Genomic DNA, 26,936 nt, shown 5'->3' on the forward strand with positions numbered 1-26,936 from the left:
GAATTGTGACAGTTATAAAGATATTTTTAAAAAATAAATTCACAAACTGATGTGATTGACTTGATATAATATACCGTTATATTTATTTTATAATAAAAATAATTTTATAAATTAATATACTATATTAAGTCATGATAATTTGTAAATTTATACTTAGGAATTATTAAATTATAATGTTTATGATAAAAAACAACTGGCTATATATATATGTGTGTGTAATTACGTCATTGCATTATCAAATTATAAAACGAAGTGAGAAAATAAAAAGAGGTGTAGGGGAGACCAGAGGAAGAAGACAGATCAAACTCCGAGAAGACAAGCCAAATGTTTTTAGTAGCGCTAATCGGTCAAATACAATGTCCAGTGTCCACGCGTCATCTAAGCAAAGCTGTAATGGGATTGTAGAAATCGTATAATGTCTCGCCATTTGTCACTCCCTTGTTAGATGTTTTATATTACGTATGCTCTGGAAGTCTCTTTCTCCATGGGAGAGACTGAAAGTGAGTGTACACGTTTATCAATCAGTACGTACTGTGGGCCGGTGCGTGGGCCAGAGCAATATAATGTGTATAGTTATAGTTTGAATAAAATCTTTCTAATACAATGTAAAATTATAATTTATTTTAAAAATTTAAATAGATAAAAGGAAGTAAATTTTGTTATTTAATTTATATATTAACACTTATAAATTAAATTGAGAATTGAGATTAGATTGAGATTTGCATATTGATTTATTTTAAATTATAGTAATAGTTGTTTAAGAATTTATATATTGTATTCTCTACTGCATAAATTATAGTTCAAATTTAATAGAAAAGAGCTTGTTATGATCAAGTTTAGGTAAGGATGTGAGCTGATGACATCTAATCAGTCTTTTAATTTTGAATAATGTTAGTTACTATCTTAGACTAATTTGTAAATCTCACCTATTTATTTTGAAAAAATCGTTGGATGTATTATTAAAAAATAATTTTTTTATAGAGATCATAAATTTGTCTATTTTTTTAAAGAGAGTCCGTGAAATTTACACCAAAAATCATTGTTCTTTGAACTTTTATTAGAAAAAAATCACTGTGGGTGCGTGGGTACGTGTGAGTGTATTTGCTAATTTGCCACAACGAAGCTAGCTAGGTTGGAATGAGTTTGTGTATAAGTTTGTACCTACCTGTGTTTTGAGTGACGGAAGAGTGATGAATGAAGCGGTGGACTCGGATCCTGTCCCCCAAGAGAAAAGCTCCTCTTTGTGCAGACTAGTAAGTAGTAGTACCTGACTTAACTCTCTCTCTCTCTCTCTCTCAAACTTAAGAGACATGGGTGACCAATATGGCCTGCCGGATTTCCGGCAGTTCATGGTCGGAAGAACTCATTTTCCGTCCATAGCACAGCCTACCGAGTCGTTCTTTCCTCAAAGGAATGCGGCAGCTCCACTCCACTACGAGCCTATTATGGTTGGAGAGGTTTTGCCTCGAGGGCTTGTTGGGTTTGCCCACGATTCCCCTAGCAGCGTCACTCCCACAACAGCAACTGCAACCAGTTCAGCTGCTGCTACGCTCTGTGGTTCAGTGCAGATGGATAGTGGATGGATGGGGTATGATGTGGAAAATACTAGATGGCCGAGGCAAGAAACTCTTACCCTTCTTGAGATCAGATCTCGTCTCGATTCTAAGTTCAAAGAGTCTAATCAGAAAGGACCATTGTGGGATGAAGTTTCTAGGTATATTTCGACAAACTGCACCATATCCCACTTGTCCTTTCGTTTTGATTTTTCGCTCTCTCAGTTTGTCACTTTTCTTGCTCAAACTGGGAGATGTTTGATTAAGAAACCCTATTTCCTTTTCTTGATATGTAGTGAAGAAGATGACTGCTTTTCCTCTTTCTTGATACTTTTCTATTTTATGCCATTGTAGCAAAAAAGGTGACAAGCTTTTGAACCAATTAGTGTTTCGATTCCCTAGTTAAGTAACTGGAAAGGACAGTCCATTTAAGTTAACTGAGAGACGCAGGTGTTCTTTTTCTCTGATAATTTCTGGTATTGTCACGGAAGTTTGGCTGACTCTTTATGAAAGCTTTAATACCCATCTATGTAGACTTGGTTCTTGTTTTATCACGACATGGCTCGTCCGAGAGTCTCTCTTCTCTCTCTCTCTCTCTCTGAAACCCATTTTACCTTTGTGTACGTTATATATAGCTCAGAAAACAAAACTCTAGCTCAATTAGGGCAATGGAATCTAGTTTATCTAAAAGAAATATTATTTCACAAGATTTGGAGGAATGTTTTGATTATTTTAATGAAATTCAATTATTGAATGATGGTCAGCGATCGAGGAATCATGGGCAAATTGACATGTTACTAAATCTTACTAAGATATTAATTATTCTTTGACTAGGTTTTTAAGGAATGGATCTTAATACTTTAGTACGTCTCATTAATTTGAAACTTCCTAGAGGCTAGCCTAGCGAGGGAAAACACCTGAAACTAAGATGTTTTTGCTCCTAAACTCGATTTAAAATTTTCGTTACCATCTTATGTTAAGATTTCCCCCATATTTGTTGCGGTGTTTTGTTTTCATTCAGGCTAATGGCCGAAGAATATGGATACCAGAGGAGCGGGAAGAAGTGTAAAGAGAAGTTTGAAAACTTGTACAAGTACTACAAGAAAACTAAGGAACGGAAATCTGGAAGGCAAGGAGGGAAGCACTACAGATTCTTCCGGCAGCTAGAAGCAATCTATGGAGAAGCAAGCAATAATGCCACGGTTTCAGATACCCATCTTGCTAGAAACAGCCTTCCTAATTATCAGATTCCACATAATGTGATTAACCAAGAAAATCGAGAAGTTGATCTTCAGACCCCAAGGCTATCTGATCAGAGCCTTAGTTTCTCTAACTCATCTGAATTCGAGACTTCGTCCTCGGAAAACAGGATGAATTATCAATCAATAGAGAAGCAGATAGGGGTGAATGAGATCAGGCCGCAACGTTACACAAGGAATAAGAAGAACTGGAAAGCAAAGATTGAGGATTTCGTGGACTCACAAATGAGGAAGATCATGGACACACAAGAGGTTTGGATGGATAGGTTGTTGAAGACCATTGAACATAGAGAGCAGGAGAGAGTGTCCAAAGAGGAAGAATGGAGGAAGCAAGAGGCAGCCCGGTTTGATCAGGAAGTACATCATATCTGGACTAAAGAGAGAGAGTGGGTTGAAGCTCGAGATGCAGCATTAATGGAAGCTTTAAAGAAATTTATAGGGAAAGGACTAGAAGTGTCCCAATCAGCTGAGCCAATGGCTGTAGAAACTCGGAGCCACACAGAAAGCCAGGATGAAAATGGGAAGGAAATTTCATACATTAACAACAGCAGATGGACAGAATTGGAGGTTTCAAGTTTAATAGAGCTGAGAACTAGCTTGGAACTGCGGTTTCAAGATGGTGGGCATTTGGACGAAAGTCTTTGGGAGGAGATAGCTGCAAAAATGGGTTCTTTTGGCTATGACAGGAGTGCAGTCGAGTACAAAGAAAAATGGCAGCATATCAGCATTTATTATAACAAGGCAATAATGGAGTGTGACAAGAAGCGCAAGGAGGATTTAGATTTGAGAACCGGCAGTTATTTTCAGCAATTTGATTACTATCTTGGACAGGAAATTTCTAAACAAAGGCCAGAGAGCATGGGGCTTCAGCTGATGAATGAGGGTAGTCTTCCACCTTCAAGTTCCAATGATAGGGCCCAGGCCGAAGTCCATCGACATGGCTTTCGCCATGAAGGAGAAAACATGTGGGAGAAATATGGTGTCAGGTACTACAAGGGAAAGACCAGCAAGTTTAATTAGCTCAAACAAGAAAGTACTTCAGTTCTTCAAATCTCAAAATTACAAACCGAAGTAATTAACTTCTTCAGGATTAAGGTAAGATCAATTTCTTTGGCTTGAAAGATAGGTTTGCTTTTCGGTGTAAAAGTTTTGTGACTTGGGATGTGAATATGCTGTTCATGAGTTCTTCAATCTGGAATCTTGGAGATTCTAAATGCCAAATATACGACATCATGTTTTTTCATGTCAAGATATTTTCCGATCGAGGGGATCATGAGCTAATATGCTAGCTAATAGAAGTTTGAAAAGGGGCTTGTGCATGCAGTACCGTTGTTTATCAATGATTCAATTGACAGTACTGTAGTTTTCAAGTTTTTGTTTTCTCCTCTTTATTTTTCTGTTTGTATTCCTCTGATTTTTCTTTTTACGAAAATTGGATTAATATTATCTGCTTCAGATGAACTTCCAGCTTGTTGAAGTATGATCTGCTATGACAGCAGAATAATATTGGCCAGTTTGGTGATGATCATCATATATATTCTGAATAAATTTCTGGGTACTGCAGGTTTTCGTACAATGATTTTTCTGCGCCATCGTAAACCTTAATTAAAGCATTTCAAATGAACATCAATAAGATGTCTGTCTAAACTCACAGTAAGTACAGTTGAAGTGATCTTAGACCGAAAGAGTTTCTTTGTCTGAGCAAGAAACTAGCACTGATCAGTACTGCTTATAAAAAATAAAGAAAAAGTATAGTTATAAGTATAATTATATATTGTACACCAATGTAATATAATTAGTTAAAAAATAAATTTTATTAATAAAAGTGTTAATTTAAATTTTAAATATAAATAAATTAATATTAATATAATGCGTAATTATATTTGTACCTAACAAAACTCAAAATGAAAAAGGAAAGGATTAAGAAAACTCCAGCTGCAGACTAGACCTGAAACTTTGCGAAAACCAAGGATTTCTTGATCTTGATGATCTTCAGGCGACGTTTGTTGTTTTGATCTGTCCTTCTCAAATAGTAAAAGGTATTTGGGATAAAACAAAGATTATAGAGAATTTTCGTACGCCCACTGTTAGCACGATCATCCTTGGAGGATATGCATGTTATAAACACCCTCCGGTCGACTTGATCAAGAGCCCTCAAGACCCTAGATCGGTCGGTCACCTTTTTTCCATTACTTTTTTATAATGTGTATTAGGACTTAACACTGACATGTTACAACACAGTTCAGCTTACGTAAACTAACACTTTTCATGATATCTCTAACAGTGTCTGTACGTACATCTCCGATAACGATATTACCGGTAACAAAAATGATAGTAATATTTTCACATCACATGTCAAATATTATACATAATTTTTAAATTTTTTTTATAAAATATATGATATATAGATTATGAGTATAAGAATTAAATAAATTTAAAAAAAAATAATATATGATATGTGAAATTATCGCTAACAAAACTTATTTAGTAAAAAAATTAAAAAGAAAAATGGAAGAAGAACTTTGTGATACGGAGAGACTTTCTACAATAGCGTGGTACAAGCACAACCGTTGTGGTTGACCGTTGACCCCTCGTCAGTCGTCATGGTCAAAGTAATACATGAATGCTGAATGCCGGCATGCTTTGAATGACTGGGCTTCAGCCAGATAGGAATAGCTTAGGGCCTGTACGTGTGGCTAAAACTTTACTTAAACTTGACCCGAAATGAAAAATCAGTTGTCAAAACTTAACCCAACCAGCCCATGTGAATTAACTATTTTGAATCTCGTACCTATATTCATATGCCGAATACTGCCTACTAGGCACTCGTTTAGTTGTAGAATAACGTTAGATATAATATTAAAATGCATAATTTTGTGTATTTTTTTTAAATGTAAAGTTTATTATTAAAAAAATAATATTACATATTTATTATTATTATTTTTTTCAAAAGAAACACGCACGACTTACATGCTATTTGACTTGCAAATATCATTTCTCGAAATATTGTTGGTTGTTGTTTTACGTTTGAGAATTAATCCCACCCTCTATAATATTCTTCTTATAATAACATAAATCAGTGTTCTTATAATATTAACAATAAGAAGAAGAATCTACCTCAGTATCACTCACTCTGCTCTTACTAATCTGATGTACCATTAATCAACCTGTTTCCTTCTAACCAACAGGCGTCTTCTCATTCTTCCTCGACACTTTGCGTTAGAGATTGAGATGCATTTGGCACCCAAAAGGGGCTTCACATCCCCGGGGAGTCTCTTCTCTTAATACCCATATTCTCCTATCATCCAGAGCTGCCGGAACTAAAGCTCATCATGCTATACTCAGCAACAATATATCTAAGCTACCTTTATTGGTTACCATATTAATAATAAATCAGCGCAGGTGATTCAGCTCCTTTACCTGCGCACCCATGCAAACGGCGCTTTCTAAATCCCAATGTTTCACTTTACTGGAAGAGCTATAGCTACCTCTTTAAGAGACATCAATGAAGTAACTCCTTTTAGTCCCAGACATCCATTGGCCAACAAGAAAAGTTGGTAATCCCAGTTTCATAATTGAATGAACATAACTGTGGAAAGTAGGTAGCAGTTACAGCAGCAATTTGTAGGTGTCTTGTCATCTTTAAGCATTCTAGAAGTGAGGGATCTCTTCTCCTTGTTCTTTTCCCCGACTTCTTAGCCCATTTGTAGGGGAGGCTGGCTACCCTAGATGCATTTTGTTCTTCGTCTGCTATATTTCTCTCGTGATTCCTGTAGACACGATCAATTGAGATCCTTTCTATTTGAATCCAAGGTTTCAAATTTTATGTGATTATAAATCTACATATAGATTTTGATGATGACAAATGAATTCAAAAAATAAAGGAGTTTCAAGTTCAAGTTGTTCACACAATAGAATCAAGCACATCAAAAAACCAAGCGTGAGCAAGAAGGAAACAAGTTCACATTAAAGTCATAGAGTAATGTTGTAAATCTCTTAAAATTCGAAATTAGGATTAATGCTCAAAATTAATATTTTATCATAAAACATTAAAATACATTTTCCACATGTGCATGAATATTTTTGAAAATTAAATTTGAAAATTTTAAAAGATGATTGATTGTCATCTTTTGCATGTGCATGCCTTGATTAAAGGGTTGAATTTTGAAAATATTAAAGATGATTGATTGTCATCTTTCACATGTGCATGTTTTATTTGAATATTTTCAAAAGTGATTGATGCTTTTTTAGACTTATACAAAAGGTAGATGATTTTGTTTGAAAAATTTGAAAAGTAAAGTGTGCTCATTTTGTCATATGCAAAAAGTAAAAGATTAGGTTTGAATTTTTTGAAAAGGAAAGTGTGCTCATTTTGTCATATGCCAAAAGTAAAAGATTAGGTTTGATTTTTTTGAAAAAGTGAATGATATTGTCTTCGACAATTGAAAAAGAAGAACCTTTTATTTGAATTTTTTGAAAAAGTGAATGATGTTGTCTTTGACATGTGAATCTTTTTAAATTTGAATATGAAGTCTCATATGCCTATAAATAGATCATTTGAGAGCTTCACATTCACAATACCAAGAGCATATAACATTAATTCAAAGCTTTCATTCTCTCTTCTTTAAGCATTGAGCCTTAATCCTTGTTCATTTTGAGAGATATAGTTTGCGCTGTATTGTTCTTATTTCACTCATTAAGGAGTGTTTTCTGATAACCTACCCACTGTCAGCTCTTGTATCAGAAAAAGGGTGTGTATAACCCTTGTGTGTAGAAAGTATTCTACACGGGGAATAGTTGAATCACCACGTGTAAGGTGATTGCAAGTGTAGAGGGTGTTCTACACGGATCCTTTGTAGCGGTGTTGTTCAAAGGTGTAATAGGTTTCTATCTCCACCTGAAGGAGGTTGAATAGTGAATTTGGGAATCCTCAAGGGGTAGCTTGAGGCGAGGACGTAGGCAGTGGGGCCGAACCTCGTTAACATACTGAGTTTGCTTCTCTCTTACCCTTACTCTTTATATTTATTGTTATTTCATATTTTGTTTATATTTTATATTATATATTTGATTTATAATTGTTATTTTTTTTAATACAACTCAATTCACCCCCCTCTTGTGTTAGTCATCTGGGCAACAATTGGTATCAGAGCTAAGAGCTCTATTATAAGACTAACTATCTTTTGAGTTAAGATCTTATGGCTAACATTTCAGCTTCGTTTGGTGAAGGTCAATCTAGCAGTTGGCCTCCACTCTTTTGTGGAGATAATTACTCATTCTAGAAAGTTAGAATGAGAATATTCCTTCAGGCTCAAGGTCGAGAAATTTGGAAATGTATTGTAAATGGACATTATATTCCAACAAAAGTGGTTGATGGAGTAAAGGTCAAAAAGGAAGAAGAAGAGTTTGATCGTGAAGACGATAGACTTTATATTTTGAATTTAACTGCTATGAATTTATTATTTAATGCTCTCAATGGAAATGAGTTTAATAGAATAATGACTTGTGCTACGGCAAAAGAAATTTGGGATAACTTGGAAGTTACTTATGAAGGAACTTCGCAAGTCAAGGAATCAAAAATTTATATTCTTACTCATGAATATGAAATGTTTAAGATGGATGATGATGAATCTATTTCTAATATGCACACTCGTTTTACTAACATCATAAACAGCTTGACAGCTCTTGGCAAAGTTTATTCCAAGGTGGAGATAGTAAGAAAAATTCTCAACTCTCTACCAAAACGCTGGGAATCAAAAGTGACAGCGATTCTTGAAGCTAGAGACCTCAAGAAGTTCGAAGTCAATGAACTCATCGGGTCACTTATCACCCCTGAGTACACATTGAAAAGAGGAGAAGAAGAAGGAAAGCCAAAGAAGAGTTTAGCACTTAAAGCTGTTCCTCATGAAAGTGAAAGTGATGAAGATGAGGAAAAGGAAGATAAAGATGAAGAAGTTGCGATGATAACAAGAAGAATTCAGAGGTTCTTGAAGAAAAATAGAACTCCTCCAAGGAAATCTTTCAAAAAGTTTTCCAAGAAAGATTCAGGTAAAAATGACACTTTAATTTGTTATAAATGCAATAAACCTGGTCATATCAAACCAGATTGTCCTCTGTTAAAGAAAGATCGAAACAAGGGCAAGAAAGTAATGAAAGCTACATGGAATGATGATTCAAGTAGTTCATATAGTGAAGCAAGCAATGGAGAATCAGCAAATCTTTGTCTTATGGCTAAAGATGACATTGAGGTAACAAATCTTGATAATATTGAAGATCTTTCATATGAAGAATTGCAAAATGTTTTAGAAGAGGTATATGAGGAATTTGAAAAATTGGGTATCAAGTATACTGCTTTGAAAAAGAAAAATTCTTCTTTAACAAACGAAATTGAAATTTTAAGAAAAGAAAGTATCATTTTGAAAGATAAAAATCTTGAATTGAATAAGAAGAAAACCGATTTAGAAAATATTGTTGAAAACTTTACGAATGGAAAAAGAAATTTTGAAAAACTTCTTGGTAGTCAAAGATGTGTTTTTGACAAGGCAGGTTTGAGATATATGGCAAAACAAAAATACAAATCTTATAAAAATTTCTTTGATAATCATTCTACATCAAAGACTAATATTCAAAATTCTTTTCATAAAAATAATTTTGTCAAAAAAGGATATTATTATAATCATTCAAGTTTTTCATATATGTCACATACTATTTACAATTTTTGTAATAGAAATGGTCATAATTATCATACTTGTCCTATTAGAAGAAATCATACAATGACTATTAGGGCCATATGGGTACCTAAAAATCTTGTTTCTTCTAATACTAATAAATAAAGGACCCAAAGAACTTGGGTACCAAGAAAAATCATTTTAATTGTTTTTATAGGTATGCATGAAGTCTTCCACAAGCAAAAACAAATGGTTTTTAGATAGTGGATGTTCAAGACACATGATGGGAGACAAGACTAAGTTCTTTGATCTTAGATCTAAAGAAGAAGGACACGTGACATTTGGAGACAACTCAAAAGGGAAGATCGTGGGAATAGGTAAAATTGGTAATGAATATTCTCTCATAATTAAAAATGTTCTACTTGTTGAAGGTCTAAAACATAATCTTTTGAGCATAAGTCAATTATGTGATAAACGATTTACAGTTACTTTCAAAATGGATAAGTGCATTATTTTGAATGATCATGATTGTAATATTTGTTTTATTGCTTTTAGAAACAATAATGTTTATACAATTGATTTTGAAGAAATTACCTCACAAGATGCTATTTGCTTTTCAGCTCAAAATGAAACTAGTTTTAATGGCATAAAAGATTAGGTCATGCCAACATGGAACTTATTTCCAAACTTTCAAAAAATGATCTTGTGAGAGGTTTACAAAAAACATATTTTCTTAAAGACAAAATTTGTGATGCATGTCAATTTGGTAAACAGACAAAAACTTCTTTTAAAACTAAGAAACATATTTCTACTACTAGACCATTGCAACTGATACACATGGATCTTTTTGGACCAAATAGAGTTGCAAGTCTAGGAGGAAAATATTATGCATTTGTTATTGTTGATGATTTCTCTAGATATACTTGGGTCATCTTTCTTGCTCATAAAGATGAGGCACATAATGCATTTACTAAATTATGCAAGAGAATTCAAAATGAAAAGGGTTATACTATTTCAAGTATCCGAATTGATAGGGGAAAAGAGTTTGTTAATAAAAATATTGAAACATTTTGTGATGAAAACGGTTTTGTGCATAATTTTTTTGCTCCTCGAACTCCTCAACAAAATGGGGTAGTAGAGAGGAAAAATAGATCTCTTCAAGAGATGGCAAGAACAATGCTCAATAAGAACAACTTGCCTAGTTATTTTTTGGCCGAAGCGGTAAGTACTGCATGTTATGTTATAAATAGAGTTATACTAAGGTCTAAGTTAGATAAAACCCCTTATGAGCTTTGGAATGAGAAAAAGCCCAACATTGGTTACTTTCATATATTTGGATGCAAATGTTTTATTTTGAATGACATGGATAATTTAGGCAAGTTTGATGCAAAATCTGATGAAGGTATCTTTCTCGGATATTCTACTAATAGTAAAGCTTATAGAGTATTCAATAAAAAGACCTTGACTGTACAAGAATCTATGCATGTAGTATTTGATGAATCTAATTCTCCACTCTCCAAGAAATCTATTGATGAAGAAACATGAGGTATAAATAACATGGAAAGTCTCAATCTCAACAAAGAGAAAACAATATAGGAAGTTCAATATGGAGCCATCAGGAAAGATCATCAAAATTTAATACAAGATGCAACCAAACAGTGGAAATTTGTGAAAGATCATCCAGTGGAACAAATTTTGGGAGAACCTTCACAAGGTGTAAGTACTCGATCATCTCTTAGAAATATTTGCAATCATACTGCTTTTCTATCTCAAATTGAACCCAAAAATATTGATGACGCACTTCTTGATGAATCTTGGATTCTAGCTATGCAAGAAAAGTTGAATCAATTTGAAAGAAATGATGTTTGGATACTTGTTCCTAAACCCAAAAATCATACTATTATTGGAACAAAATGGGTTTTTAGAAACAAGAAAGATGAGTTCGGAGTCATTACTAGAAATAAGGCTCGACTTGTAGCCCAAGGTTTTAATCAAGAAGAAGGAATCGATTATGATGAGACATATGCACCTGTTGCAAGATTAGAAGCTATTCGAATGCTACTTGCATATGCTTGTTATAAAGATTTCAAACTTTTTTAAATGGATGTTAAAAGTGCTTTCTTAAATGGTTTTATAAATGAAGAGGTATATGTTGAGCAACCTCCAGGTTTTGAAAATCATATTTCTCCAAATCATGTTTTCAAACTCACAAAAGCACTATATGGACTTAAACAAGCTCCTAGAGCTTGGTACGAGAGACTCAGTGGTTTCTTGATTGAAAAAGGTTTTTCAAGAAGAAAAATCGACACAACTCTTTTTATTAAATATGAAAATGATGATATTCTTTTGATTCAGATTTATGTTGATGATATAATATTCAGTGCTACTAATAAAAATATGTGTCAAGTTTTTGCTAAGACTATGCAAGAAGAATTTGAGATGAGCATGATGGGAGAACTTACATTCTTTCTTGGATTGCAAATTAAGCAAGCAAAAAGTGGGACATTCATCAATCAATCAAAATATATTAAGAAATTACTGAAAAAGTTTGGGATGGAAAATGCTAAGGAAATTGGAACACCAATGAGCCCATCAACTAAACTTGATAAAGATGAATCCGGTAAGCCAGTTGACTCGAAGATATATCGAGGTATGATTGGTAGCTTATTATATTTAACAGCCAGTAGACCAGATATTATGTTTAGTGTGTGCTTATGTGCACGCTTTCAATCATCTCCAAAAGAATCACATTTAATTGCAGTTAAACGCATTCTTAGATATCTTAGTGGTACAATTAACCTAGGGTTATGGTACCCTAAGCACACATATTTCGATCTAATCAGCTACACAGATGCAAATTATGCTGGCTGTAAAATAGATCGAAAAAGTACTAGTAGAGCATGTCATTTCTTAGGTCATGCATTAGTTTCCTGGTTCAGTAAAAAATAAAATTCTGTTGCACTATCTACTGCTGAGGCAGAATATGTTGCTGCGGGTAGTTGTTGTGCTCAAGTTCTCTACATGAAGCAACAACTTGAAGATTTTAAACTCAAGTATAATCACATTCCAATCAAATGTGATAATACAAGTGCTATAAATCTTTCAAAGAACCCAATACAACATTCTAGAACTAAGCATATTGAAATAAGATATCATTTTCTTCGAGATCATGTGCAGAAAAACGATATAGTACTAGAATTCACAAACACACACGATCAGTTAGCAGATATTTTCACAAAGCCTTTACCAGAAGATAGATTATGTATGATCAGAAGAGAAATAGGTATGATGCATGCTATGAATATCTCTTAAAAGATAGACTAGAGTCAATAAAAATAGAGATAGATTTTTTAAATACTTTTACATAAACTTGAGATTCTTAGCCTCATGTTTGAGACGCTCATTCTTTTCATACAATATCATGTCATTCTTATCCATGGGAATCGGCAAGCGGAATAAAGAATCTAATAAAGATTTCAACTGTTTATTCTTCTGCCGAATGATTCCTTCCCTTGTGTGAGACTCTTGAACAATTCGTTGAAGTACAACAATTTGTTCTTTGAGCTTTTCAACTTCATGATTTTTGGCTTGTAGTCGCTGAGAAAAAGCAACAATAGAGGAAAAGTAGCGAGTCCCAAGACTCACCAAGTCATAAATAGCATCAGAATCTGACTTATTAGTCAGATTATTATTTTCTTGCTGCAACATGGCACCAATGGCAGCTGCAGAAAGGACAGGAGGTTGAGATGCAGAATGCCTCATGGATGGATCAAGAGAAATGTTAGAAGAATGAGCCATTGAGAAAAGAATAGAAGGCTTAAAACGAGAATGCTGAAGGAATGCAGATGAGTTATAGAGATGAGATGAAAACTTGATGCGGATTGGATGAACTTCAGGACTGATTTTATAGAGATAGCATAAAGAATAAGACAAACTATTTTCTCTTCAAATCTTATTTAGTCAAAAGAAATACAAGATATGCTGGACACACATTGTCAAAAGTTTTCTTACTAAGCCAGCGAGATTAACAGTAGATTGTCCTTATTTTTCTAGTAAACGATGAACCTCTGCTGTTATCTGCCGATGTTGACCTTGTATCTGAACCCTTTCTCGTTCCAGCTCCTCTATTCGTGGTTGCAGATCATGAGCATACCAATCTGCAAATTTTTTCAACTCTTGGTTTTCTTGCTTTAACCTTTTATTCTCACTATCCTTATTAGCAAGCTTCTGTCGTAACTCAAATATTTGCATGTTAAGATGATCAATCTCACTCACCCTCGCCATTAACCTCCGAGACATGATCGTAACAGAGGCAGCATATTGACTACTGAGCATTCTTGATTCTGCAATAATTTCAGAATCAGCCTTACTAGAAAAACGGTTCACTGCTCCTATCATGGTATTGACGGCCTCAGGAGAGAAGATTGATGATTGATGCGTCAAGGGTTCCTGATTCAAGTCTGGAACATTAGTGGAAGAGAATTGCTCAGCCATTCTATCGTTGTGGAAAAAAGAACTCAGGTCAAGAAGCGATTATTTTTTTGGCATCCGATAGATGAAAATGATCATTTTTTTTATAGAAACTCGGAGCCTTCAATCCTGTTTGTCAACAACATTAGGCGATTGTTTAAATCTTCAGCCGTATTAAATTCATAGAGTTAGGCCTCGAGGCTTTGCAGCACTTGTCGGGTCACGGACGGCTCCATTTTTCAACTATCTATAGTGTCTACTAACGCACCGTTTTCTTCAGTCTATTTACTTGTTGCGGATCCTTTTTAATGATGCCAAAAGGGAGAGAAGTGTTAGACTAGAACATTAACACTGTTTAAATTGCTAAACTTGTTATATATGCTTGGAATTATATTTATACTTTTACTTGAAAAACTAACGCATATTTTCAGGGGGAGTTTAAGTATTAATACAGATTTCAAATTCTATCAAGTATTTGTCATCATAAAAAAGGGGGAGATTGTTGAACCCAAGGTTTCAAGTTTCATGTGATTATAAATCTACACATGGATTTTAATGATAACAAATGAATTTAAAGAATAAAGGAGTTTCAAGCTCAAGTTATTCACACAATGGAATCAAGCACATCAAAGAACCAAGCATGATCAAGAAGGAAACAAGTTCACATTAAAATCATAGAGTAATGTTGTAAATCTCTTAAAATTTAAAATTAGTATTAATACTCAAAATTAATATTTTATCATAAAGCATTAAAATACATTTTTCACATGTGCATAAATATTTTTGAAAATTAAATTTGAAAATTTTGAAAGATAATTGATTGTCATCTTTTGCATGTGCATGCCTTGATTAAAGGGTTGAATTTTGAAAATATTAAAGATGATTGATTGTCATCTTTCACATGTGCATGTTTTATTTGAATATTTTCAAAAGTGATTGATGCTTTTTTAGACTTATACAAAAGGTAGATGATTTTGTTTGAAAAATTTGAAAAGTAAAGTGTGCTCATTCTGTCATATGCAAAAAGTAAAAGATTAGGTTTGAATTTTTTGAAAAGGAAAGTGTGCTTATTTTGTCATATGTCAAAAGTAAAAGATTAGGTTTGATTTTTTTGAAAAAGTGAATGATGTTGTCTTTGACAATTGAAAAAGAAGAACCTTTTATTTAAATTTTTTGAAAAAGTGAATGATGTTGTCTTTGACATGTGAATCTTTTTAAATTTGAATATGAAGTCTCATATGCCTATAAATAGATCATTTGAGAGCTTCACATTCACAACACCAAGAGCATACAACATTCATTCAAAACTTTTATTCTCTCTTCTCTAAGTATTGAGCCTTAATTCTTGTTCATTTTGAGAGATATAGTTTGCGCTGTATTGTTCTTATTTCACTCATTGAGGAGTGTTTTCTGATAACCTACCCACTGTCAGCTCTTGTATCAGAAAAAGGGTATGTATAACCCTTGTGTGTAGAAAGTATTCTACACGGGGAATAGTTGAATCACCACGTGTAAGGTGATTGCAAGTGTAGAGGGTGTTCTAAACGGATTCTTTGTAGCGGTGTTATTCAAAGGTGTAATAGGTTTCTATCTCCACCTGAAGGAGGTTGAATAGTGAATTTGGAAATCCTCAAGGGGTAGCTTGAGGCGAGAACGTAGGCAGTGGGGCCGAACCTTGTTAACATACTGAGTTTGCTTCTCTCTTACCCTTACTCTTTATATTTATTGTTATTTCATATTTTGTTTATATTTTATATTATATATTTGATTTATAATTGTTATTTTTTTTAATACAACTCAATTCACCCCCCCTCTTGTGTTAGTCATCTGGACAATACTTTCCAATCACTTAACCAAATTGAGTCATCCAATGCAGAGAGAAATAAACATTTTTAAACACTGGTCATGCGGGATTCATAGATTAACTAAGTAGTTACATGATACAAGATTTAATAAGGTATGAGTCTTCAACAATCGTCCCTAAACAAACAAATAAAAAAATAATGATGTGTTTATCTCAATTTGATATTAGATCATTCAACCGCTCTGATTTAGTGATAGAATGCATATTAATTATATGCTAATTTAAGTTCTATTTTTTCTAATTGGTTAGACATTAATGATTTAACATATACCAAATAGAGTTTATGAATTTGAACGAACTCTTCGTCATAATTTAATTAAATATTCTACACATTGAGTGTAGAAATGTAAATTAACTCATTTACGTTGCTTAATCTTTTAGAACAATTCTTGATAACGCAAAAAAAGAGCAAGGATCCTTCCTTAGATACAGATCATTTAAATTAGCAACCATTTTAATGCTTGACGTATATGCTTGGGCTCCTGCTGAAAAAGTAAATCGGATTTTTTTGATGGGCAATGCGTATTTTTAGCTATTTAAACTGTCTAAGCAAGCTGCCATTAAAGCTTTACAAAGAACTGAAGTATAAAAAGTCTAAAAAGAGTTTGAGAAGTAAAGCAAAGATTCAGTCCAAAAAGAGTTTGAGAAGTAAAGCAAAGAGCTCTTGTACCAAACCACCATTCACCACTCTGTAAACCCAGAAGCAACTACTAATTTACTCTTTAGTCACACAATCAGTTGGCCACATGAACGACTAGTAGTTTACATATGGACAATGCTAGGAGACTGAGAATGGTGCGCATTGTACCAATAAGTGCAAATGTAATTTTTTTTAATTTTTTATTTCAATTATTTTTTAATCAAACGTTTATATATTAAAAAAATCAATTAATAGTTATTTCCTTAACTATGAAGTTAAAAAAAAAAAAAAAAAAAAAAAAAAAAAAAAAAAAAAAAAAAAAAAACACACACACACAGTATTAGTCAAAATGGGGGCACCATTCTCGATCCCCCTATCATTTTCCTTTACATATAGCACAGATCGATGAATCCTCTCAAATTATCCGATTGAATTAATTCAATTTTAGAGAGAGATACATAAATAATATGACTCATACAATAATTAATACTACCCATATAGACTTTTTAAACAAAATGGAACCTGTACTACTGAATCTATCTCTTTCTGCATTGGAGGATCCAATTCAATCAAGAAATTTCAAGTGCATTAAGCATTTAATGTCATCTCTATGTCTCATTATATTAGACTATTCATAATTTTAATCCAATAATAAATTAAAAGGATTTTTTTTCTTGATAAGCATAAGAAAAGATTTTTTTTGGAAGAGGACGGTACCTCAAATTTATTAATAGCCTTCACTTATGTTAGAGGAAAACCATGGTTACATCTTGACATTTGGGAGTTACACATTCAAAGAAAAAATCCACCATAGGTATCCTAGCTAACTAGAAAAAAATAATAGAATTATCATACATGTAACCAAACCTGTATGACCGACATTCCAGAAGAGTTAAACCAATAAAGATAAACCAAAATGACATAAGTGGCAAGGAACAAAAACAAACTTGTAACCAAACTTGTAATTTTTTATGAAAAACGTGTAAATCAGATTTATCTATGCGAATGGCCCTCAAAATGCCTTTAGTAAGATTGTGAGTAGTCTAAAAGAAAGCCTCCTTACCACTAGAACCCATTTTGGCAAGTCTATCGGCTACGTTATTCGTTTCTCAAAAAGAGTAAGAAATCAATAGCACCATCGAAATCGCCATTATTTTAGCTTGCCACCTCAACGGGATAGGCTCACAATTATCTCACAATTGAGCGACAAGTTTAGAATCACTTTGAACTTCAACATGAGTTATTTTAAGCCATGCACACATGATCAGGCCACCGATAATGCTAGAATCTCTGCAATATTATTAGAACTAATTCCGGTAAAAGCACCTGGCCAAATTGATGTTCCTATTTGGACGCACAGTACCCGGCAAAATTGACAAGAAAATAATGAAAGATAAAGTACTGTCATTTGCCACATTTTTCTTCCAACTTATCTCTTGATCACGCATTGTTTCTTCTCCGACGACAGTTGAATCAGAATCAGAAAGAAATCAGTCAGACGCCAATTAAAACCGATCGAACTGGATTGGGTAGATCTAGATCCTCTGAAGCATTGACTTTCGTATAAATGCCTATATATTAATAGTGCACAGAAACTGTTTGTGTAAGTTAATACCGGTGATGCATAAATGCATTTTTCTCGTACTACAAAATGAGTTCATGATTCGAATGAAATGGTGACCGATCGAGGTGGTTGTCTATTTTTCGGCGAGGCTGAATTTATTTATTATTGAGTCTGACATGATGATTCATGAAAGTCGAACCAAGTCAACACCGTTATAACAAATGTAGGGGTCTGATGATCGATTAGGTGACACAATTGGCCTCGTTACTGTTTGTGCGAGAGACAGATAAACAGAGAGACTGAGCCCTCAAATTTCTAATGCTGCTCCAGCTTCCAAGTGTAGATGGATAAAAATGCCATCAAAATAGAGGATCATAGGCTCAAGGACCATGGGTTTACCACTGTTTGTTAAGAGTTTTGATCGAAGTTTAAACATTTTTCGAGTAATGATAATGATAAAAACTGATTATATTTTATAGCAAATGGACACCTTCCGTTTCTCCTTGTCTGGAAGAAAAAAGAAGTTGATGATCTGCATTCAATTTTCTTGACTTTTACCTCTTTGAGCTGTGGGGCACAGCCCACTAATGTACTTGTATCTTCCACCATTGTCTCCATCTCTGAATTTACTCGGACGTTCATTTTCAAGGTCATTTCAACAAGTAATTGCGCATGCAATAAATGCATGAGAATCATCTCTGTTATCCTCGATACTCCATCGATCCAACAACATAGCGTCTTCCGCCCATGGGTTTCCTTTTTGCCTAATACAGTTTCCTAGGCTTTAGCATTTAACAATTTGCACCCACCAACGCTGTTTTAATAGCAAACCTACAAGACTGCTTTTATTAAAACCCAACTGCAATTTCATGCTCATCCCATTTTTATACCAGCATCCATCGATCCTAACCCCTGTACTTCATTCTCTTCCTCACTTCCTTCCCCTGCAGATTTTCAATGGCTTCCTTGCCATTATCTTCTGCTTCACTCTTTTCAAACTACCACCTCCTTTTCACAGTCATAGCTTTCCTTCTTTCGGGCTTGATTTTCTTCCTCACCCAGTCGAAAACTAAGTCAAAGTCGCTCAACCTTCCTCCAGGGCCACCCGGATGGCCTGTCGTTGGGAACCTTTTCCAAGTAGCACGATCAGGAAAACCTTTCTTTCAATACGTAGAAGACCTTCGGCAGAAGTACGGCTCAATCTTCACCTTAAAGATGGGGACCAGAACGATGATCATCCTGAGCGATGCAAAACTTGTCCACGAAGCACTCATCGAGAAGGGTCCTCTCTTTGCTACTCGGCCTCGTGAGAATCCTACCCGAAACATCTTTAGCAGCAACAAATTCACCGTTAACGCCGCCATTTATGGCCCTGTTTGGAGGTCTCTGAGGAGAAACATGGTGCAAAACATGCTTAGCTCGAGCAGGATCAAGGAATTCTTCAGCGTGAGGCAAACAGCAATGGACAAACTCATCCATAGGCTTCAAACCGAGGCCAAGGCAAATGATGGGGCCGTTTGGGTCTTAAAAAACGCTCGATTCGCAATGTTCTGCATTCTTTTGGCTATGTGTTTTGGCCTGGAAATGGACGAAGAGACAGTCGAGAAAATGGATCAGGTAATGAAAACTGTTCTGATCACTCTCGACCCGAGAATCGATGACTATCTTCCAATCATCAGCCCACTTTTCTCAAAGCAAAGGAAGAGAGCTTTCGAGGTTCGAAATGAGCAAATTGAATCCATGGTCCCTTTAATCCAGAGGCGTAAGAGGGCACTCAGAGACCCAGGATCCGATAAAACTGCAACATCGTTTTCATACCTCGACACCCTCTTCGACCTAAAGGTGGAAGGACGCAAGTCATCACCGACAGATGCCGAATTAGTCACACTTTGCTCAGAGTTCCTCAATGGTGGGACCGACACGACAGCAACCGCCATCGAATGGGGTATTGCGCAACTCATCGCGAACCCAGAAGTTCAAGGAAAGGTCTACGAGGAGCTTAAAAGTACGGTTGGTGATCGAAAAGTAGACGAGAAGGACGTAGAAAACATGCCATATCTACAAGCAGTAGTAAAAGAACTGCTACGCAAACACCCACCGACATATTTTTCACTAACACATGCTGTGACAGAGCCAACAACTTTGGCAGGGTACGACATACCCACGGATGCAAATGTGGAGATTTATCTGCCAGGCGTTAGTGAAGATCCGAGACTGTGGAAGAACCCCGAAAAGTTCGACCCCGACCGGTTCATATCGGGCAGAGAGGTGGCAGACATGACCGGGGTAACTGGGGTGAAAATGATGCCATTTGGGGTTGGGAGGAGGATATGCCCTGGTTTGAGCATAGCCACAGTGCATGTTCATCTCACGCTCGCCAGAATGGTGCAGGAATTCGAGTGGAGCGCTTATCCGCCACAAAACAAATTGGATTTTACAGGGAAGTTGGAGTTCACTGTGGTGATGAAGAATACTCTTAGAGCGCTAATCAAGCCAAGGGTTTAAGCTAGAAATTAGAGCTTAATGATACCTACAATCTCTATATATTTATGATATTTCATGGTATGCATACCTTTTGTTTGCTTTTGAGTTGCTTTCTGGTTTAGTACTCCTGCAATTTGGGTCATGAGGATTGAAAGTTGATCTGGTCCTGTTTGTTCTGTTCTGTTTATAATTCTGTTACTTGGTCATCTTATCAATCCTGGGTTTTTGCTTTGAGATTCTGAAAATGTTTTAAGAATGAAAAAAATGTTATTTTTGAATTTATTTTATTAAAAACTAAAAGCTGCTCTAGTGATGAATGAATGGTACGGATGATATTTCTTCTGCCATGATTGGAGTAAAAAGAAAATGTTGTAGAGAAGATAGCTACGAACTTTACTCATTTGTGGTCATCAGTTTAATCTTTACCGGAACATGATTTCTACATCACAATTTTTGCGTGATACATGAACTCGTGAAGAAACAAAACAAGTCATATCTTTTGAGCGCCTTTTCAATCTACCGTTACCGTTGCCACATATGCTACCCGAGGGTGGCCGCCGGCCGGGCAGATGACGCCCATTAAATATTTACAGAGTACTAAGTACTTCTCTTTTATTTTTCTTTTAAAACCAATTTTCCTTACATATGCTTACAATTTACAAGGTCGAGCCCAGCTTTGAAATCTAAAAGCCAGGCCTAGTTTTCAGGCCTCGTCAGAATTGATAGGTGAAGACAAATGGGAGATCAGGGACAAGATAATCGAGAGAGAAGACAAACGAGAGACAATTAGCACCAAAATTAGTAAAATTTAGTAACAACTAACATACACCCTCATTGGCCGGATCTTTCTTAAAACCAAACCGATGGTGTACAAACAATTATAAAATTTGATGACTTTAAGATTGATGCTGATTGTTAATTTTGATTATTTAAGATGCAGTTTCCTAAATAATCATGAAATTGTAATATCCATCTCAATGGAGCTAGGCATTTATCATAAGAAATAGTTTGTACAAGTTCTAAATAGATAAATATTTGTAAAAGATAGACTACACATATTAAAAAAATATAAAAAAAACTATTTTTTATTAATAAAATTCATTTTTTTCAAAAAAATTATACTAGAATTATCTATTTAAAAATTGGAATCAGTATAAATAAAGTTAAAAATGAAAGCTGCATGCCAGTGGTATTCGGTGATATGATGTTTAGCTGTCAAAAGCTAGAGTGGACCACTGCTGCATGTGAACAATTGGCTTTATGAGGACTCAAACTTAGTTAGCATTAATGTGATTTATACATGCTGTCTTTGTAGGTGCATCCATGGCCATTCTGCCACTGCCTCTGCCTCACTCTTTGCACCACTTGTACTTAAAATCTATTCACTGTATATATAAATATATATATTAAAACAGAATATTATTTTCATTTGTATTAGAACACAATATTTTTGTTAGATAATACTAAACAATAAGATTATTTCTATATAGTTTTGCACTTGATGCAACAACATATTATTTTGTTTCTAAGCTTTTTGTGCAATTTATTGCTAAGATTAGATCTGCTAGCACCTAAAATCAAAACCCTCGAAATGGTTGGGTGTCACTTGTCAAAGGCAGTGGTTGTTGAGAGCATAGTAGTTAATGTAGGCATACTTCCTGCTGGCTGCTGCTGTTTGTTTGTTTGTTTTTATTTTATTTTAAAAAAAAAAGACCTTGGAAATTTTAATTTCTGAACCTTTTCCGGCCACCAAGGGTAAGCAAACCTGGCTCAATCCTCTCTCTATTTGGTATCAACATTTGGCATGTATGAATGAACATTGACCTTTCTTCAAGTAAGCTTTAATGATCTGCTTTCACAGAGAGAGAGAGAGAGAGAGAGAGAGAGAGAGAGAGAGAGAGAGAGAGAGAGAGATGACTGTGCAACCCCCAGCAACCTTGAACTATATTCTAGTTATACAAATTAACTTACAAAACTGCCAATTCTAGCCACTGTCAAAGGGAGAAGGGAGAAAGGTAAAACAAATTATTATTTTTGCCATATATACGGTAAGCCACACGAGAAGAAAGAGAAAATGATCGCTTTCTAGATTACAGTCACAATGGATTCAATTCAAAGTCTTCAGACATACCAACTCTGATTCTCTGACTAAAAAGTCATGGGGAATGCAGCTTAGGTTCCCAGAAATCGAAGAATTTAGGGGTTTGATGGACTTTCTATAAGCTTGATTCCCGAGTCTTTCCTTGTCTCATTACCCTCACTCAAAGGAAAGACACTCACCCCAGCTTCTGATCTATCAACCTCAGGTGCAAAATGATCCTCTTGAATGGGGTTCATCCCACGGTTGCCATGGGTTCTCACTGGAAACCCAGTACTAGTCTCTATACAGTTATGAGAATCAGTGTCAAAGGACTCCACATTGTAGTGAGATCGAAAAGCTGAACTGAACACGGGTGTGTGCTTGCAGTCAGAATGTTCACGCAATGTTATCCGGCAAACAGGACAGGTTGTATGTTGCAGCAGCCATTTGTCTATACAGGTCACGTGGAAGGAGTGCCCACAGTAGGGGAGGATGCGCAACATATCTTCACCAAGGAATTCTGCAAGGCAAATTGGGCATCTGCCACATGTAATATAACATTAGTAGGATATATTAGCAGGAAATGCGAGAAAAAATAAATATGAAATGCCTGTATTGACAGGAAAACAAACAAGAGGAACAGAGAAAATACCTAAGAGAAGTTCAAAAAATAATTGATATTGGTAACAAAATTGTCATGAAGTAAAACGCTACTGTATCCAAAAGATGGAAGGAAATATAGTTATGTATAACTTCAAAAGTCTATGAGACGTTTTATAATCAGTTGAATTCACAAAGAGATGGACTGTCAGACCAAGCATAGATTTTGAGCCTGGGTTGACCGGAGGATAAAAAAGATAAAGAAGATCTTCAAAGAAAGCCGTACTCCTAATAGCTAATCTAATCTGGTATTCTTTTTTTTTTTTTTTTATATATATATATTTTAAATATAGGTAATCTCATCTGGAATCTTAAGCTCCCCCATTAAATGTAAACAGTCTATTCATTATGAATGCTTAAGCTCAAGCAGCCCAGTTTTAACATTGCATCTTTCAAAGTGTGTTGGATACTGACAAATCACATCCTCTGCAGGTTCAGCTTCATTGAAACTAGAAGCAAAATTTACCCTTCCACATGCTAGCGAATATTGATGAATAATTCTACTTATCATCCCCGCACACCGCACACCACACTTTTTTTTTTTTTTTTTTTTAATTTTTTCTATAACAAGTATGTGGTATATGGATGATAAGTAGAACAACTCAAATAGTTTAAGAAGAATAAAATAAAATAAAAATAATTTTAAAATATGTAAAGTGTGTGGTATGGAATGATAAGTAGCATCCCTCATATTTGATTACCAATGGCTACAAACTTAATGCTAGCAATGGAGTATACATTAACCATCCACAGTCCACTTTTAACAGGTCTGGTAGACAATTTTCTGTCAATATTATAGCACAAAAAGCTTGGAGAGGAAGAGTTGAGGTAATGAGCTACAAGGTTAAATAATCTATAGTGTTCTGCCAAGACACCAACATACAATGATATAGCTGTCGTATAGATCCCAATAATAGTTATTATAAAAAAGAATAAACATTCTCCATATAATACCACCTAAATCTTCTATTTATGAGCAAAAGGAAATATGACTTTTTCCACACGCTAAAATCTCATCCAGAACTTAATTACCTAAACTTATCATCCATTCAACAAGACATCATGGAATATCCAACAGAACCTCCACACCGAAGTGAAAAATTTATATTCCAAGCGAAATAGAAAGTTTTCTGCATACAAAATAAAGCTTCTACAAAGGTTGATCTACAACATACAGAAACTCCAGGAAACAAACAAATTGTTATAAGAATAGAACTACTCATCCGAATCACCAAGTCTTGCAAAAGGTGTTGATTTGCAAACCAAGGGAAAGTCCTTATGTGAGAGAGAGAGAGAGAGAGAGAGAGAGAGAGAGAGAGAGAGAGAGAGAGAGAGAGAGAGAGTCAGTTATGAGAGACTAATGATTATTTATGCAGTTAAATCCAGGTCCATGTATTGGTGTGCTCATATTCCAGCTTTTAGTATAAATAAATTGTTATATTACATTGCACTTTACCACAACATCTGTTTATTTTCATTAATTTAGTATAATCTTCTAAGTCATATCTTTTATTGATTGCTCTGTCCCATATCTCTGGGAGTTCAACTCACCTTCCAATGCTTCCATCTCCTTGAATTATCATATTGATGACAGAATACACATTTAAAGCCACCTGACTTTAAAAACTTGCCGAAGTGTTTTCCAATATCCACCAAATAGATACGCCTTGTATTGACATTTGCAACTAATCAGTGAAAATTGATTCAGACAATTATGCCCGCAGAAATTCACTCAAACTTCACATGGCTCTCCGTGATGCTTCATCAATACATGCACTATGTTGTATATTTTGTCCACAATAGAAATGCAATGTGCTTTTACAGTATAAACAATAGCAAAAATATGACAGACCCAGATAATCCTAGGCACATAACAATCATATTGAGTAGAGAATATCACCCATCTAAACTAGGATTTGAGAGAAACACATAAAAGCCAGTACAGTGAGGAATTCACCAAAAAGAGAAAGAACATACTGAGCATCTTCTGCAGTCAAGAAAGAGTCATTGGTATACTTCTTTATCGGAAACTTTGCGACAACTACAGGTTCAAGACCATTTGAGGCGCGATCTAGCTGTACCATAGAAAAGTTAACAATGGTAAGTGCAAGGCCAAAGCATAGCATTATATTTAACAGACTGTGCACTGCTATAGATAAAATAACTCATAAAAGACACGAGCTGGAGTCGCAATGGATTATCTTGCTTATAGAAACTCTATAATCCAAAACACAGTGTTTTCAACTTTCCTGTAGGACTAAAGTGGGTCAATCGAGATTGTCAAGTAAAATACAACCAAATATGAGACCTGTATACGCAAGAAGTGTCAAAGCAATAAGAGATCAAATGTTATAATTTTGAACACGAAAACCCACAAAAGTCTAAAGAAAACTAGAACCAAGACCCTGGTAGTTCCACTGAAGCAAACAAGAAATTCATTTTTGGAGAGTAAATGTAAAATAAATTCTACATTTTTACTGCAATAATTGATTTGGAATCCTAAAAGATTTCCAATTACTTGTGCAACCCAAGACTGCCTAAATTGTTAGGACAACAAATTTGTATATACATATAAACAACAAGACAAAAAAACGGGGCATACAATACTGGGATCGGATTGAGAAATGGCTTACAATACTGGAAGCGATAGGAAAGGAAAAGGAGCGCCTGGAAGTATTCAACTGAAATCGAGCACAAACAAGGCGCGTGCACACGAACACGATAAACATAGTGCTCACCGCAAACCCTATCACTGTCATCACCAAATTTATCCCCGACGACATCATACTTTCCCAAACAAAAAAGTAAAATCAATCCTTCAAGACTAGTATTTAGAATTACAGAGTTATCAATATCTCAATTTTGCTCCCCATAGAGACATGGAATTCCAGCATTAAAAAGACTAAAAATAGTACAGAATTCACACTCTGAGGATGGAGCTTTTGTCACATAAAAACCCAGATCAGAATTCAAAACACCATCTCTCTGACCAGCTAAGATCAATCAGAGCTATCATTGTTCTGAGTTTTCTTTAGGACTTGGTTTTGAGAAGAAAAGTGAAAGGAGGTAACTGTTTCATTGTGGAAGAGAATGTAGAGAGCAGTGGAGAATATGGGAGCTTGGGTGAACTGAGCAGAGCCAGGTTCCAGCAAGCAGCAAAGCCCAAATGGAAGAACTGTGTGGGAGAAAGAGAGAGAGAGAGAGAGAGAGAGATCTCAGTCAGATCCAAATCCACAGTTACATGGAAAAGAAAACCATTTATCTATGTTTTTTTTTTTTCCTTATATTTATTATTTGTTTTTAAGTTTTTCATATTTAATGTATTTATTTTAAATTGAAGAAAATTAATTGCATTGTTTAATTTACTTGTCACTCTATTAAAAAATTAAGAAGATCACTTTACGTCCTTATATTTTCAACCTTCCTTTATTTATTTTCTCTATAATTTTTTCCATCGTTTCTATTTCCCTTGTTAGCAAACGCGGATACTAGAAAGCCTTTGGATTAGCCTTAAAAATTCACCAAACGTGAATGATTTCGATTTGAACCAGTCTTAACACTTGACAGACACCGATAGAAGTTCGCCACGACACATATTCCACATAAGCCCAAAGAGGTGCATCACACTAGTGACTAGAATATGTGATATGTAGAACCAAAACCCGTAAACCCCATTACGTTCCTCGCATTCGACCTC

General features: G+C 34.9%; 3 protein-coding genes across 3 annotated transcripts; 2 read left to right on the forward strand and 1 right to left on the reverse strand.

The window, feature by feature from the left end:
- Positions 1–1,170: 1,170 nt before the first annotated feature.
- LOC122290762 (trihelix transcription factor PTL-like) lies at positions 1,171–4,343 on the forward strand. The gene is made up of 2 exons (XM_043098391.1): positions 1,171–1,714; positions 2,575–4,343. The coding sequence occupies exons 1-2, from the start codon at positions 1,311–1,313 to the stop codon at positions 3,830–3,832; spliced, it is 1,662 nt and encodes a 553-aa protein (XP_042954325.1). The 5' UTR covers positions 1,171–1,310; the 3' UTR covers positions 3,833–4,343.
- Positions 4,344–18,776: 14,433 nt separating this feature from the next.
- Positions 18,777–20,777, forward strand: LOC122292511 (cytochrome P450 77A3-like). The gene has a single exon (XM_043100903.1). The coding sequence runs from the start codon at positions 18,973–18,975 to the stop codon at positions 20,518–20,520; it is 1,548 nt and encodes a 515-aa protein (XP_042956837.1). The 5' UTR covers positions 18,777–18,972; the 3' UTR covers positions 20,521–20,777.
- A 1,636-nt stretch (positions 20,778–22,413) lies between these two features.
- On the reverse strand, positions 22,414–26,483 carry LOC122290805 (RING-H2 finger protein ATL8-like). The gene is made up of 3 exons (XM_043098468.1): positions 25,873–26,483; positions 25,217–25,314; positions 22,414–23,119 (listed from the first exon to the last, which is right to left on the reverse strand). Exons 1-3 carry the CDS (start codon positions 26,023–26,025, stop codon positions 22,696–22,698), a joined length of 675 nt encoding a protein of 224 aa, XP_042954402.1. The 5' UTR covers positions 26,026–26,483; the 3' UTR covers positions 22,414–22,695.
- Positions 26,484–26,936: the final 453 nt, after the last annotated feature.

The sequence above is a fragment of the Carya illinoinensis genome, chromosome 13 (genome assembly GCF_018687715.1).
Source record: "Carya illinoinensis cultivar Pawnee chromosome 13, C.illinoinensisPawnee_v1, whole genome shotgun sequence".
Lineage (NCBI taxonomy): Eukaryota > Viridiplantae > Streptophyta > Magnoliopsida > Fagales > Juglandaceae > Carya > Carya illinoinensis.

Bases quoted from the DNA above. Each gene is read 5' to 3' on its own strand.
- LOC122290762 (XM_043098391.1), top strand. From the start codon at position 1,311: ATGGGTGACCAATATGGCCTGCCGGATTTCCGGCAGTTCATGGTCGGA. The intron at 1,715-2,574 runs GTATATTTCGAC...GTTTTCATTCAG, and splicing joins TTGTGGGATGAAGTTTCTAG to GCTAATGGCCGAAGAATATG.
- LOC122292511 (XM_043100903.1), top strand. From the start codon at position 18,973: ATGGCTTCCTTGCCATTATCTTCTGCTTCACTCTTTTCAAACTACCAC.
- LOC122290805 (XM_043098468.1), bottom strand. From the start codon at position 26,025: ATGATGTCGTCGGGGATAAATTTGGTGATGACAGTGATAGGGTTTGCG. The intron at 25,315-25,872 runs GTAAGCCATTTC...TCTATGGTACAG, and splicing joins TTCCTATCGCTTCCAGTATT to CTAGATCGCGCCTCAAATGG. The intron at 23,120-25,216 runs GTATGTTCTTTC...TACATGTGGCAG, and splicing joins TTGACTGCAGAAGATGCTCA to ATGCCCAATTTGCCTTGCAG.